The sequence below is a fragment of the Danio rerio genome, chromosome 20 (assembly GCF_049306965.1).
Source record: "Danio rerio strain Tuebingen ecotype United States chromosome 20, GRCz12tu, whole genome shotgun sequence".
NCBI classification, from domain to species: domain Eukaryota; kingdom Metazoa; phylum Chordata; class Actinopteri; order Cypriniformes; family Danionidae; genus Danio; species Danio rerio.
In genome coordinates, this window is record NC_133195.1 from 48,285,001 (window position 1) to 48,300,918 (window position 15,918).

Here is a 15,918-nt window from a genome sequence, read left to right on the forward strand (position 1 = left end):
ACTCACTCACTCACCAACTATCTGTTATTTACCCCTTTAGCATCCATCCATTATTCATCCATTTACCATTCATCTGTTATTCATCCATTTTACTATCCATCCATTACTTATCCATCAATCATCCATTTATCAATCATTTCTCATCATCTATTATTCATTCATCCATCCATCCATTTTTATCCATCAATACAGCTATCATGCATTCTTTCCGTCCGTCCATCCTTCCTTCCTTCCTTCCTTCCTTCCTTCATTCATCAATCATTTGTTATTTGGCCCTTTACCATCCATCCATTATTCATCCATTTAGCATCCATCCATACTTATCCATCAATCATCCATTAATCAATAATTTACCATCCATCTATTATTCATCCATCCACCCATCCACCCATCCATCCATCCATCCATCCATCCATCCACCTATCATTCATTCATTCATTCATTCAGTCATCCATCCATCCATCCATCCATCCATCCATCCATCCATCCATTCATTCATTCATTCATTCATTCACTATCCGTTATTTACCCATTTACCATCCATCCATTATTCATCCATCCATACACACATCATTCATTCATTCACCATCCATCTATTTACCATCCATGCATTAGTCATCCATTTATGAATCATTTACCATACATCTATTATCCATCTATCCATCCATCCATCCATCCATCCATCCATCCATCCATCCATCCATACATCCATCCATACATACATACTTACATACATACTTACATACATAGACATCCATTCATCAATACACCTATAATTCATTAATTCGTTCATTCATTATAATTGATGATTGTTGAATTTTACCTGAAACAATTTCCAACGCATGTTATGCATGTTCCACACTGAGCAACAATCAAATGTTTGTCATATGAATCTATGCCTGAATGAAATCCTGTAAGAAATCCAGAGCTGTAGGGTCTAATCTAAGAACACGGCCGGCCGAATGTGTCTCCTTCAGTCTGATATCACCAAACAATGATGCAGGGTCCTCTGTCAAACACAAGGTCAGTGGCAGCTGGATTTTAAATTGACCCGTGTGTGTATGTGTGCGTGTTTGTGTGTCTACACGATTGCAGTGTTTACGTGGACAATCAAATCTCTCTAAGCGGCCAGCTTCTCTGTCATCTAGACTCGTTGTAAGCTTTCTGATGAGTTGGCTGGTCTTTCTGTAGGGCGACTGGCAACTATCCAGAGAACCTGAGCGAGCCTTTCTGCATTTGGTTGAATGGAGGGAGACAGGCGACTTTGAGACAGAAAGTGCAGGGACGAGGAGTCCTGCTCTGAGGGCCGAGCCTATGAATTGTGAATGTGAAAAACCAGTAACTTTGCCAAGGATGAAGGAAGGGCATCTGAGGACATTCACTCATAGCTCAGATTGGCAAATGCATGACGAGTGCTGACGAGTAGCATTAATAGCATTTATAAATAGATTTGTGCATAAGCTCTGTATTTATTTTGCAACATTGGAGACAATTGCGAAAGCTGAGCTAATAAAAGAAACGTTGCTCAGTACTGTAAATACAGTGCTCAGCATAAATGTGTACACAGATCTATCTTTTAAATTAATATTTTTCTACAGGATGCTTTACAATAATATATGTGCATATACATTAGATTAGTCAGTATCAACGTCGAAACTAGAAAACAAAAAACGTAAGAATTAGTACAACCAAATTACAGCTTTTATCAGTCGCTTTGGTGCATTTCTCACAACACTATTTACATTTGCACAACAGATAATACATTAATCAAAACAATTAGTCATTTTTGCACATTATAGTAGCAGTTTCTCATTCCTTTCAACAAATTGCAGATGCTATTGGACATGCATTAATTGCTTTCATACAACTCTCTGCTGTTTTATAACATTATTATTTACGTATGTCATGTCAGTCAAAATTAACTAAACTTGTGAATGCTGAATAGTCATTCTATATGAAACTAATAGTCCTCATTTCATAACTTGAGTCATTACATACACATATGTTGAACGAGTTGTCAACATCCGTCAAGCAAACTTTATAAAATCTTTTTAATCTTTTTCCCCCTGAAAATAAACTTTTTCCCTCTTCTAAACTGAACAATTTCATGAATGATTCACAGACCTGTGTATGTTGTAGGTTCAGTTCCAATATGTTCTGCAATATTGTTTACAGTTGTGCACAGCTCTATCCAAAGGGAGTTTATGTTTGTTGTAAATAAGGGTGTGTTTATTATTTTGCACAATGCTGTGAATAAATTAGAATTGCAAATGCAGTCAAAATGTGAAACATACATATTCAGTGTCTTGTACTCAGACACCTCACTAAATGCAGTGATGTCTAACTTTGCTGTAGTTTTCAAATGGATGTGCAAATAGTATATAGTTCTGTCTTGAGCATTTTCAGGAAGTGTCACCAAAACTTTTTTGCATCGGAAAAAATGTACGGAGTAAACTGTCATAATGAAAACATGACAAAGCCATTTGACTATGGTGTTCATAAACAATGGTGTCAGGACTTTTCATCTTGATGACACTGACACTTTCATTGAGCAAGCCATCCATTTTGAGCAAGTGACACGCTATTGCAGGTTATAAAATAGGTTTTGCAGTTTGTCCTAATTGTTTTGAGAAGTGCATTAACTGTTGTGCAAATGTAAAACGTGTTGTGAAAAATGCACCAAAACGACTGAGAAAAACTGTAATATGTTGAGCAAAACATATATTAAATACATTTGAATAAATAGGAAAGGGTTATATCGCTGGTGATCATGACAGCATGTTTATCGGCTGTTTAACAATAAAAAAATAACTAACGAGTCATCTCAAATTATTCTCAAATAAGTGATATTCTGAAATACACTGTAAAAAATATTTATAATTCTGTGATTCATGTTTTTATCTTTTACTTCTCCTTGCATTATGGGACCTTGATCTTTTTTCCAACAACTTTAAACCTTGAAAAGTAAAAAAGTTATTTTTATTGATATTTATAATATAGTTTAAAGTGATTTAATGTCTGGGTTGGTGTTGTATATAACACAAAAAATATAATAAACTGCCAGTACATGTTCTTTTATTTTACAGACTTTTTTTTCTCTATTTATTACGTCCAGTGATGGGAGTAACGAAGCTATGAAAAAACAGAGTTACTAACAGTGATACTTTTTTCAGTAATGAGTAATCAAATGAATCATGTTTCCCTGTTACAACACTGTTACGTTTATTGACAATAAAATGAGCATTACGATAATTGAGAACACTAAAGCAGTTTTATGCGAGCAGCGTCTCTCTCAGCCAGGGATGTGTTAAGAACACATTGGGCCATGGGGCTATAGCAAATCCAAGGACCCCATTTTATTTTTTTTTACCTCACAATAAATATATATATAAATATATTTATATATACATATATATATATATATACAGTTGAAGTTAGAATAATTAGCCCCCTTTTGATTTTTTTTTCTTCTTTTTTAAATATTGCCCAAATGATTTTTAACAGAGCACGGAAATTTTCACAGTATGTCTGATAATATTTTTTCTTCTGGAAAAAGTCTTATTTGTTTTACTTCGGCTAGAATAAAAACAGTTATTAATTGAAAAAAAAAAAAATTGGGACAAAATTATTAGCCCCTCTAAGCTAATTATTTTTTCGATAGTCTACAGAACAAACCATCGTAATACAATAACTTGCCTAATTACCATAACCTGTGTAGTTCACCTAATTAACCTAGTTAAGCCTTTAAATGTCACTTTAAGCTGCATAGAAGTGTCTTGAAAAATATCAAATAAAATATTATTTACTGTCATCATGGCAAAGATAAAAGAAATCAGTTATTAGAAATAAGTTTTTAAAACTATTATGCTTAGAAATGTGCTGAAACAATCTCCCGTCCATTAAACAGAAATTGGGGAAAAAAATAAACAGGGGCACTAATAATTCAGGCGGGCTAATAATTCTGACTTCAACTGTGTGTGTGTATATATATATATATATATATATATATATATATATATATATATATATATATATATATATATATATATGTGCGAATGAAAAATGAGCATACAGTGCAGTACACACTATTTGCTTTATAATTCACCCTCTCTCACACTTACACATTCATTTAATTTCATTTTCTTGTGGCCTTATTTATCAGGGGTCGCCACAGCAGAATAAACCACCAACTATTCCAGAATATGTTTTACGCTGTGGATGCACTTCCACTTCCATTCTCACCCATTACTGGGAAACACCCATACACACTTACATTCACACATATACTATGACAAATTTAGTTTAATCAATTCACCTATAGCGCGTGTCTTCGGATTATGTGGGAAACCGGACCAACCGCAGGAAAACCATGCAAACACTTAATAATAATAATAATGATAATAATAATAATAATAATAATAATAGTAATGATGATAATAATAATAATAATAATAATAGTACCAAAAAAGTGAGCTGGCTATAGATGTAGGATGTGGAAGAGCATGATTTGAGCCACAAAAAAGAAGAAGAAAAAGAAGAAGAAATGTGGCAGCTGCTGCAGAGTAAATACAGTAAACGTCTCTGACCTGCGAAGGCAAGGATTGAAGGGAAAGTTGCTGGGCTCGTCTCATTGTTTGCGGCTCTGAATGCGACTCTACCATTCAATGCACCCGCCGCGCAAGTTTAACATATGAATGGGAAACTTTTATGCCCTGTGAAGACCATACGCTTGCTGATAAAATGGCTGACAAAGCTCATCCCATAGTCGAAACGACAGATACCACACTGCTTTCCAAAAAAAAAAAAATAAATGCCCACCGTGGTGGATGATTTGAATGCCTATTGTGATTTTCTTTTCGAGATCCCTCACTCAGGAACACACTCTCTGCTTTTTATTTAAACAGAATGGAAATTAATGTTAATGTTTTTTTAAAATGAAGGGAAAGAAGAGGTAAAATAGACAAAAAAAATGATAATAAATAGACCTTTCTCCCAATTTAAGATACATTCATTTGAGCGAAACGGTGAATGGCTGCTGGCCCCTGTGATAGAAACCAAAGTCTTCCTACAAACCTGCAAGAGAGAAACAGAGGGAGGGAAAGAAAATGACACACAAATGCGCCCTACGAAAAGAACAGATTTGGATCGACGGCTGGTGGGGGAAAAGGGAGGAAGGCAAACCTTTTCACCAGGTCCTTGAAATACAAGCTGCAGGAAGCTAGAACATTTTGGTGGACTTCAAACTCTTTGCCTTCAACTATAATTTTCAGGTCTGTAAACTCTTTCTCTCTGCGCTGCTGGTTCAACTCCTTCAACATCTCTGTAGAACAAAGAAGAAACAGACAATGCCAAGCACGGGTTTAGAAATCGGATTTTTCGTTTTTCGTTTTCTTTTGGAAAAACAAAAGCAGACAGTGGCAAAAATAAATCAGCAGATTGAATCAACATATGCAATGCATTATGGACACGTTAGAAGCAAAGTAAACATGCACATTAGACATTATTAATGCTCAGACACTTGAATATTTCACAGTCGATAAGAGACGATGAGCGGAAAATATATCCATTACATCATATCCAACACAGACTACATGTTGATCATATGACTAGTAACATGTGCACGTGGCTTGATGCCATATTGATCGTTTTTTAACATTGCATTCGGGAACAGAAGACATTATATAGCTAATGGTGATTATTGAGTGTATAACAACCATAAAATACTGTTCTGTATTTGTTACATGTTCACACCATATCATTTTGACATAAAAACAAATGCTAAAAAATCATTTTAAATACTGCCCTTCGGTATTTCTGTTCAGTTCACAAACACTGGATGCCAAGAGTTCAAGCTTCAGAGTAAAAAAGAAAAATAAATCATTATATTTTTGGCCAAAAGCAAGGGAAAAATTTTTTTACGAAAGAGAGGGAAACCACATCAGATGCGTTTTAAAATAAATAAATTATTGTGTGTTAAAAATAATGTTCTGTATTTTTTCTGTTTTCCAACAGACCGTCTCATTTCAATAGAAAAGCAAATGTTATAAAAGCATTTCAAATACTGCCGTTCTTTATTTCTGTTCAGTTCACAAACACTTGATGCCAAGAGTTCAAGCTTTGGAGCAAAAATAATAATAATAATAATAAAATCATTATATTTATGTCCAAAAACAAGTGAAATATCTTTTAAACAAACAAAGTAAGGCAAAAAAGAGAGAAAAAACTACATCAGATGCGTTTTAAAATAAATAAATTATTATGTGTTGATGAAATGTTCTATACTTGTTACATGTTTTGTTATCCAACAGACCGCCTCTTTCGATAGAAAAACAAATGTCAAAAAATGATTTCAAGTACTACTAATCGGTAATTCTGTTCAGTTCACAAAAACTGGATGCCAACAGTTCAAGCTTCAGAGAAAAATAAATTATTATATTTTTGGCAAAAATCAAGCAACATATCTTCTAAACAAACATAAAGCAGAAAGCGAGAGAAACCACATCAGATGCTTTTCTTAAAAAATATGTTCAATTCACAAACATCTTCACCAATACATTACATCCCAATGTTTTGATCTTCGCTACTGAAAATAAGAATAAAACGTATTACGCTAGTAGCACTGATAAGAAATTTATAGAGATTCAGGTTAAATATGCAACCCAGACTTCATCTTGAACGTGTGACCTATTTGAGTCATATCAGTGTGCAAAATAGGTCATTATAATAATAAAAATACATATAAAAATACATATATGTATGCATGTATATCGATATATAATTTTATTCAACAGCCCACATGTATATTTTTTAGTACTGCTTTTATACTTTTAGGCAAAACATATTTTAAACAAACAGAAACACAAATATATATATTTATGAAATATAAATATATATATATATATGTTGTTTGTTTGTTTTTCGGCACCAATAAAAGCAGTTTTTAATTATTTGTTTTATTTCGGCTACAATAAAAGCAGTTTTTAATTTAAAATATATATATTTTAATGTCAATATTATTAGCCCCTTTAAGCTATGATTTTTTCAATGATCTACAGAATAAACTATTGTTATACAATAACTTGCCTATATACCCTACCCTGCCTAGTTAACGTAATGAACCTAGTTAAGTCATTAAATGTAACTTTAGGCTGTATAGAAGTGTCTTGAAAAAGTAAAATAGTATGTACTGTCATCAAGGCAAAGATAAAATAAATCATTAAATCATTAAAATTATTAGAAATGATTTAAATAAATACATTAATATATATGCACTTGCACAAAGATGGAATATTTTAGGAGACAAATATTTAAAATACACATTATTTCAGTGTTCATATCAAATTATAATTTGACATGCAAAAAAAGTATGACTCTTGTCCTAAATATCCCTGATTTTTGTTTTTTGAATTATTATTTGGTTTTAATAATACAGTCATATTAACAACCAAAACATTGGATGATACAATAAACAAGGAAATAAATAAATTTAAATAAAATAAAACAAAGAATACTAGTAATAAAATAATAGTAAAAAAACAGGGTACGGAGGCAAACTTATCAAAATTTTAATACATTTACAAAGTCTTTATAAAATTTCACTGTTCACCCTTTTTTTTTTTTTACTATAAACATTTTGTTATGTAGTAATCAAACAATTTAAGTCACAAAGTAAATTCTGCAAATTGGGTAATGATGAAGAAAATGTACATATGTGAATATAATATTTACCCATTAAAATACATAAATTAGATTTTTGGTAAATAATAATCTGACTGCTACACTGAATGACATTTGATGACTTTTTGATGTCTTTTCTAAAGACAAATTAAGATAAACAATTGTTTTGCTCAGAAACAAAATACCACAGCTTAATCTAGTAAAAATTAAAGAGTACTACAGTATTTATTACAGTTTATCAGTTCACTATAGTTAATGATACAGTATAGCATTCAACAAAGTGTTCCGAATATTATACAGCACAATACACTTTAATGTGATCTGGCTCAAAAACACCATAGTATGTACATGTACTAGAATGTATTTTTTGTGTGAGAATATCTGAAAGTTTGATGTGTACGTCTAACAGGATAAATGAAATCTAAAGCTTTAATACACTTTTAATCCTTTTGGGTCTTCAATGTTTATGGAAATATAGCCCTATCTCAGCATTAAATGAATATTCCACCAGATCTCGCCATCTATTTAACATGTTTATCAGAATTATGAGAACGTTCACACACAATCAAGTCTGAACGTGGAGAAAACAAGCAGCAGCTGCGATCGTGTATGTGAATGTATGTAAATAAATGAGGCATCTGACAGATCCTAAAGCCCAAGGAGACGAGCAGCGAGAGCCAGCCCCGTTTAATGAGGATCTATAAAGTGATTCTGACAACCGGACCTCGCAAAGTAACCTTAACAGACAGACGGAGAAAGATCAACAACTTCAGGCAGTCGAACACAGCAGACAAATCACAGCAACAACAACAACAACGGAGGCAGCCATCTTGTCTGTTTAGCAAACGCGCTTTTGAAAAACCAGCATTAGCTCAACCGTGCTAACAGCTAAAACATATTTAGACTAGAATTTACTACAGTATTTTTTATTTGGGTACATCTGATGGTGTGATGTGTTTGTCTAATAGGATAAACTAAATCTAAAGCTATTACACTTTTACTCGTTTAGGGTCTTCAATCCATCTATTGAAATACAAAACATCTGGTAAACAAAGAGAAAAGACATAAAAAAAAGTGCATATTTTTTTATTACAAAAACACTTGTGCATAAAATATATGGGATATCCTAGGAGTTAAATACATAAAATACTTTTTTTTCAGTGTTTAAATCAAATTGCAATTGACAAAATATGACTCTTGTCCTAAATATCCATGATTTTTGGTAAATAAACCAAATTGTTACACTAAATTACATGTTTGGGGGCTTTTTCTATTAAATAAATTAAGTTTAAAATACTACTATTACTAAAATATTACTATTATTATTATTATTATTATTTTGCTCAGAAACAAAAAAAAAACACAGCTTACTGTAGCAAAAATTAAAGTATATTACAGACGGAAAAAGATCAACAGCTTCAGACAACCGAACACAGCAGACAAATCACAGCAGCAGCAACAACAATGGCGGCCCTCTTGTCTCTTTAGTAAACACGCTTTTGAAAAACTAGTATTAGCTGGACCACTCTAACAGTTAAAACATGTTCTAGCGATTAAAACCCTCTGTATTACCAATATTACACAACTATTTCCATGTTAAATACGTGTTAAATATTCACCATCAGCTATTTTATGTTTTATTTTTTGCCTCAGCAATGTTAGCCTTGATGGTAATGTACAGTAAGAGTGTATTTTAGCAGTCTAATGGTCCAAATTTATATATATATATATATATATATATATATATATATATATATATATATATATATATATATATATATATATATATATATATATATATATATTTTTTTTTTTTTTTTATTTTTTTTTTATTAATTAAATAAACAAGCAAGAATTATTAAGACATTTTTAAGACCATTGTAAGATAAAACTTTGACTCAAAATAGGTTAAATGCTAAAGAATTTTTCAAATGGCACAGATAAATAAGATTTTATTTGCCCTATCAAAAAATGTATAATTTAATACACTTAATAATACAATCAATTAAAATATTTTAAATATTTCTTAGCAAAATATTTTGAATAGTGTTTAAAAGCAAGCAAGCTCTACTTGTATACACTTTTTTCCCCCGACATAAACTTTCTTTAAAATAGGAAAAAGAATTAACAAATGTTTTCAGTTGTGTCCTAAGCAGTAAATATACATGGAGAACTTTTAAACAAAAGTAATTGTAGGGAAAATAATTTAACCATTATAATAGTCAAAATGACCTTTTGAAATAAAAAGTTGAAAGTTTTATTGAGATATATTGCTGGTGATTGTATGAGTTTTAGCAAGATTGGGTAGCAATACATGAACAGAGGAAAATTAAGACATGTTTCGAAAAGATTTAAGAACACAATATTTCAGTAAATTTAAGACTCTTAAGGCCTAACATTTATCTTTTGAGATTTAAGAGATTTTAAGACTTTTTAAGACCTTGCAGAAACACTTGTAAGTGTTTATTTTGCTGTATACTTTATACATTTGTATAAAAAAAATTATAATAATAATAAATGCTTTTCTTACTTAAGAGTTTGGCCATAGGAGAAGAGGTCATGCCTAACTGAGCCTGTTTTCTCTGAAGGTTTTTTCCCTTCACTTTTGTCAGTTGGTGAAGTTTGTTAGTTGCCACTGTCCCCACTGGCTTGCTTGGTTTGAGACTTGTGGAGCTGTTCATAGATGGATTTGCTCTTCAATGTTTGGTCTTTCAGCTGTGAAAATGAAACCACACTGAACTAAACTAAACTGAACTTCAACTCTGAAAACTAGACTGATAGTTTCAGTTTACTAGAACTTCTATGTTTAAGCTTTGACAGAACCTACATTGTAAAAGTGCTATAGAAATAAACATGAATTGAAATAATCTGAAAACGGAGAGATTTTATCATGTTTCTAGTCCAAATATCTACAAAAAAATGAAACCAAAAAGCATTTTCTAGAAAACCAAAAACTATTGTCTTGTTTAAAGAAATAATATGGCAAAATGAAGCGAGTTTCTCCTTAAAACAAGCAAAATAACCTGCCAATGTGGTAAGCAAATTAATCTTGTCAAAAAAAAAAAACAAGATTATTTTGCTTACCTCATTAGTTTTGATTTTGCTTGATTTAAGGAAACTCATTTTTTACTTATTACTACATAAAACAAGATAATATTTTTTGCTTTTCTAAAAAATTCTTCCTGATTTAAGAATGTTTAGATAATTAGACCAGAAATAAGACAAAAACTTTAAGAAAAGCATTTTTGCTGTGTGCTGTAGATTCCAGTTACAGTACATATTTTTAAAGTTTATTTTTGCAAGAATTAAATGTTCCTCCTGCACTGAAACATAAATGTCCACTTCAGAAGCTCTTACATAAACAACACTATAATTCATGTCTGTATTAAATACAATGTTTTATTATCGTTTAAAAACTGATTAAAGTGATAAAAAGAGTGATAAAAAGAGATTCACAAAAATACCATCTGTAAAAGCTTTGTCGAAAAGAATGAAGAAAGAAACAAATTATTAATAATTATTATTATTTAAGTAATATATCAAATCTATATTTAAAAATAACAGTATACTTAATTACTCCCAGGGCCATAAATATCAAAGTTGTTATTTAACCGCGCTATATTAATGTTTCATAACATCTAGTTTTTTTTAAAGGATAAGCTGTTAGCCCAATGCTCAACTCCCAATCTGGAGGACCAGGAAATACACACATACACTACGGACAATTTAGTTTACCCAATTCACTTATAGAGCATGTCTTTGGACTGTGGGGGAAACCGGAGCACCCGGAGGAAAGTCATGTGAACATGGGTCTGTTTTATATTTTGCTTTTGGTATGGTTGTGTGCTTCGTTTGTGCGCTTGTCTGAGTTTATTAGGTGGAGCTTACGAATGGCTTGCCCGGATTGGATGACACTGGTGACGTCATTGGGCAGTCCCTGCATACATTATAAGCCTGAGGACAATGGCGGCTATCTTTCTCTCTCTCTGTCTTTTCTGGCTGGTTGTGCTCCGTGCATGCCAGGATCGCTCCGCTAAGCGATCTTTTCATTGTTGTGTTTTTGTTAACTTTTAATTCTTTAGTATTCGTAATGTGTTAACAATTTTGCTTAGTTTTCTTGTTGATTTTGACACTTTGTTTATGTTTTTAGCAGGTAGTGGATAATAAACTTCATAGTCACATTTAGTTATTTATTTAGTTCAGCAAGAGAAGCAGTGGCCCGGACGATTCAACTGTTTTTATTCTTTTTCACGGGAGCTAGGTACAGATCAATAATCAATAACAATCAGGAAATCTGAGGGCCCCCAAATAATAGCCTAGAAGTATAAACTATACCTATAAATCATGGAGCAGTCCAGCAGTCAAATTAGGCAAAGATTTAGTTTTAAAAATGAATTGTTTTTAGATGTGAATCCATTTTAGTAAAACAAACTATTTAAAAGGTTTTACTAGCCTGATCTCACAAGAAAACGTAAGTATTTTACGCTTTGTCAGTTTAGTATGGCCAGAATTGCTTAGGGCCCCCAAATTACGATTGTAAATCCACTCCTGGCTAGGTAAGATCTCTCCTGGAAGAACAGCTGCAGTCAGGGAGCAGTTATTGTTTAGTTACCCTACCTGTCTATTTTTATAAAAAAAAATTCTTAAGGTTGACGTAATTGAGATCAAATATCAATTTGCCAAATTGAAGTGTCTGTGTATTTTACATGTTTGGCTCAAATCCTGATTACATTAATTGAGACAGTTTTGGATTTTGGGCTGTAACAGTACAACAACAACAACAACAACAACAACAACAACAACAACAAAAACAACAACAACAACAACAACAACAACAACAACAACAACAACACTACTACTACTACTAATAACAATAATAATACTAATATTAATATTAATAATAAATTTCTTCTTCTTCCTCTTCTACTTCTTCTAATTATTATTATTATTTAAATACTGTTCACCTGCAAAGTGATTTAGATAATTTACTGTATTTATATATTATTTATATGCTGTCATAGACATCACAATGTTTATATCAGGAATAAAAATGTACTTATGTTTATGATTTGAATGTTTGTAACACAGAAACTATACGAGGTTAGAATTACTAAAGTATAGTATTTAATATAATACTATAGTAATTTAGGTCCCACTTTACATTAAGTGGCCTTAACTAATATGTACTTACACAGGAACTAATAGTTTGTTACAATATACTTAGTATAATACATGTATTTACTGTGTACTTATGCTTGATTAAATACATGTATGTATTTGCATCTGTAATTAACTTTTGTAATTACGTTTGTAAATACACTGTCGACCATCCCTTACACCTTAATCCACCCTTAAACCTACCCATGCCACCAAACCTGTCCATAACCCAACCTCTATACCAACTTAAAAACACCACAAGTGTTCTCAAATACATTATAAACACAGTAAGTTTTTGTTTTTTTATGTAAGTACATAGTAGTTAAGGACACTTAATATAAAGTGGGACCGTAATTTATAGTAAATACTAGTTTTTTTTTAAATCACATTATCATAAAGTACTTGGATTTATCTGTTGTGGTAATTTTACAGTTGCTATAGCAATGACTATACACACACAAACTACCCAACGCTCAATTTATATATATATTTTTTTTACAACTAGGATATATTATACTAAAACACACCACAGCTTACAGTAGTAAAACCAAAGTACACTACAGTATTTATTAGTTCATCAGTTCACTAAAGTTAATATTACATCAGTGGTTTCTTGTCTTTTTTCGTGTAAACTAATGCATGTTCTGCAGTACTGTAAACAGACACGGCATCATTTAACTACAAATCTGAATTATAAATTCTGAGCACAACTGAGAAGATCCAACAGAAGCTAATTATTAGCAACGATGCGCCATTTCTGAAATCAATTGGATCTGCACAGCTAAATCTAATGGAACAGCATTGTAAACACATCAGCTAAATGAACAACTACGCTAAATCACACGCACACACACATGCACACGCACACAAAACAATAATGGGCACCCTGATCCTCAGCGGCCATTCAGCAATACAAGCCTAAACTCAAATGAGTCTGAAATTACACGGACAAAAGCAGATTTACTCATTCTTCAACTGGTTCACACTTGTTTGTGGTTTACAATTAATTAATAAATAAATGAGGAAATAAATGAGGCTTTTTAATTGCTGGAAAAGCATTAAAACCACACATTTTATTACGATCTGTATTATGATTGACAAGCAGAAGATTACGCCAGTTTAACGTGTTTGTTTATTATTAATATTTTAGTTATTTGAACATTTAACCAAAAGCAGTTGGTCATACTTTACAATAAAGTTCATTAGTTTCATGCATTTACTAACATGAACTACTGTAGGAACAATTTATTAATCATAATTCAACAGTTACTAATGCATTATTAACATCCAAATTCACGCTCGTTAACATTAGTTAATGTATTTCAATTAACAACTGTATTTCTATTAACTATTGTAACTAGCATGAACAAATACTGTGGTAAATTTATCCTTCATTGTTTGCTCAGTCACACAGTGTAACTATGTAACTAATACAATCTTATTGTAAAGTGTTACCAAGCAATTCAATAATTCAATTCAGCTAACATTTCCAGTAATGTTTTGGTTGTAGCTTTAAAAATTCGTTGATGTCTGTGCGTGTGTGTATCTGTGTGTGCGCGCACTCTTGTTTGTCATTTGGAGACAATTAAAAGAATAAAAGAATAAAACTGAATTGAGAAATTGCTAAGAAATTTCACAAGCAATTTATAGCAACAAACTGCATAAAACCAGAATTATGGAGTTTATATACATTTTTGTTAAATGTATGTATTTTATACTTGCTCAAGTATAAACTATTGTTTATATAAAAATGTACATCGCTGCAGGTCAATTAATAATAACAGTCATATTCAGTGTTTACTTTATAAAAGATAAAAAAAAGATGAAAGATGTATTTGACAAGTAATTTCTGACATTATATTATGCTAACTGTTAACTCATTAATTACATTATTTATATGCTGTGTGTATATATATATATATATATATATATATATATATATATATATATATATATATATATATATATATATACATATATACATATATATATATATATATATATATATATATATATATATATATATATATATATATATATATATATATATATATATATATTGAAATATTCTACTTGTTAACCATAATCTCAATATATAATTATAAAATGAATAAAAATATTGATTTTGTGACTCTAGATTAATAAAATATATTTTAAAGTAATTATATATATTGTTTCTTTCTAAAATAAATAATTTTAAAAAGGATAAATAGAATAAAGAATAAAATTACTGAAAAGTATCGCAGACATTTCTAGCTAATTTCATTATTACAACAAACAGGCAGCACACTGAATAAAACTTTAAATTATAAAGTATCTAATTTGTATTCAATTTACCGTACTCCATGTAAAAACACACACACATAAAAATAACTTTTTTTTTTTACAAAATGTAATTAATGAAAATGAAATTATTAATTACATTAAAATTATATACAATAAATATAATATATCATAATAAAATATATTTTCAATAATTATAATTTCTTTTTAAAAAAGGAATTAAATAACTGAAAAAATTGCAGAAATTTCCAGTAAATTTCACAATTACACCGAATGAGCAGAACACTGAATTAAATGTTAAATTATGTAATCGTAAAATGAAATAGTATTTTCATGTAAAATGTGTTAAATTTATTGTACTCCATGTAAACACACAATTACAGAAATATAATTTTATTTTTCAGAAAATATAATTAATGAAAAATAAAATGTTTTTCATTATTCCATAAAATATATAGTTTTTTTAAGTGTATTCATTTATTTCTTGAAACACTCTCCTCGTAATTATAATCTCAATAAATAGCTGATTAAACATAAAAACAATATTGATTTAGTCACTCCAGATTAGTCATTCATTCATTCATTTTCGGCTTAGTCCCTTTATTCTTCAGGGGTATATATATATATATATATATATATATATATATATATATATATATATATATATATATATATATATATATATATATATATATATATATATATATATATATATATATAACCTAGCAGAAAACGAATAGGCAGTATACTGAATTAAATGTGAAATTATGAAGCATCAAAAAAATATATAGTATTGTCACC

The 15,918-nt window shown here is 30.5% G+C and overlaps 1 protein-coding gene across 2 annotated transcripts in view; it reads right to left on the reverse strand.

Annotated features, from left to right (window-relative positions):
• Positions 1–15,918, reverse strand: part of klhl29 (kelch like family member 29) — a 608,122-nt gene that overhangs the window by 185,282 nt on the left and 406,922 nt on the right. Inside the window, exon 6 of one of the 2 annotated variants that reach the window (XM_003200753.7) lies at positions 5,182–5,320. The exons of the other annotated variant lie outside the window; for it this stretch is intronic. Within the exon in view, the coding sequence (XP_003200801.4) occupies positions 5,182–5,320 (139 nt within the window). The remainder of the gene's footprint in view (positions 1–5,181; positions 5,321–15,918) is intronic. 2 annotated transcript variants of the gene reach the window in all.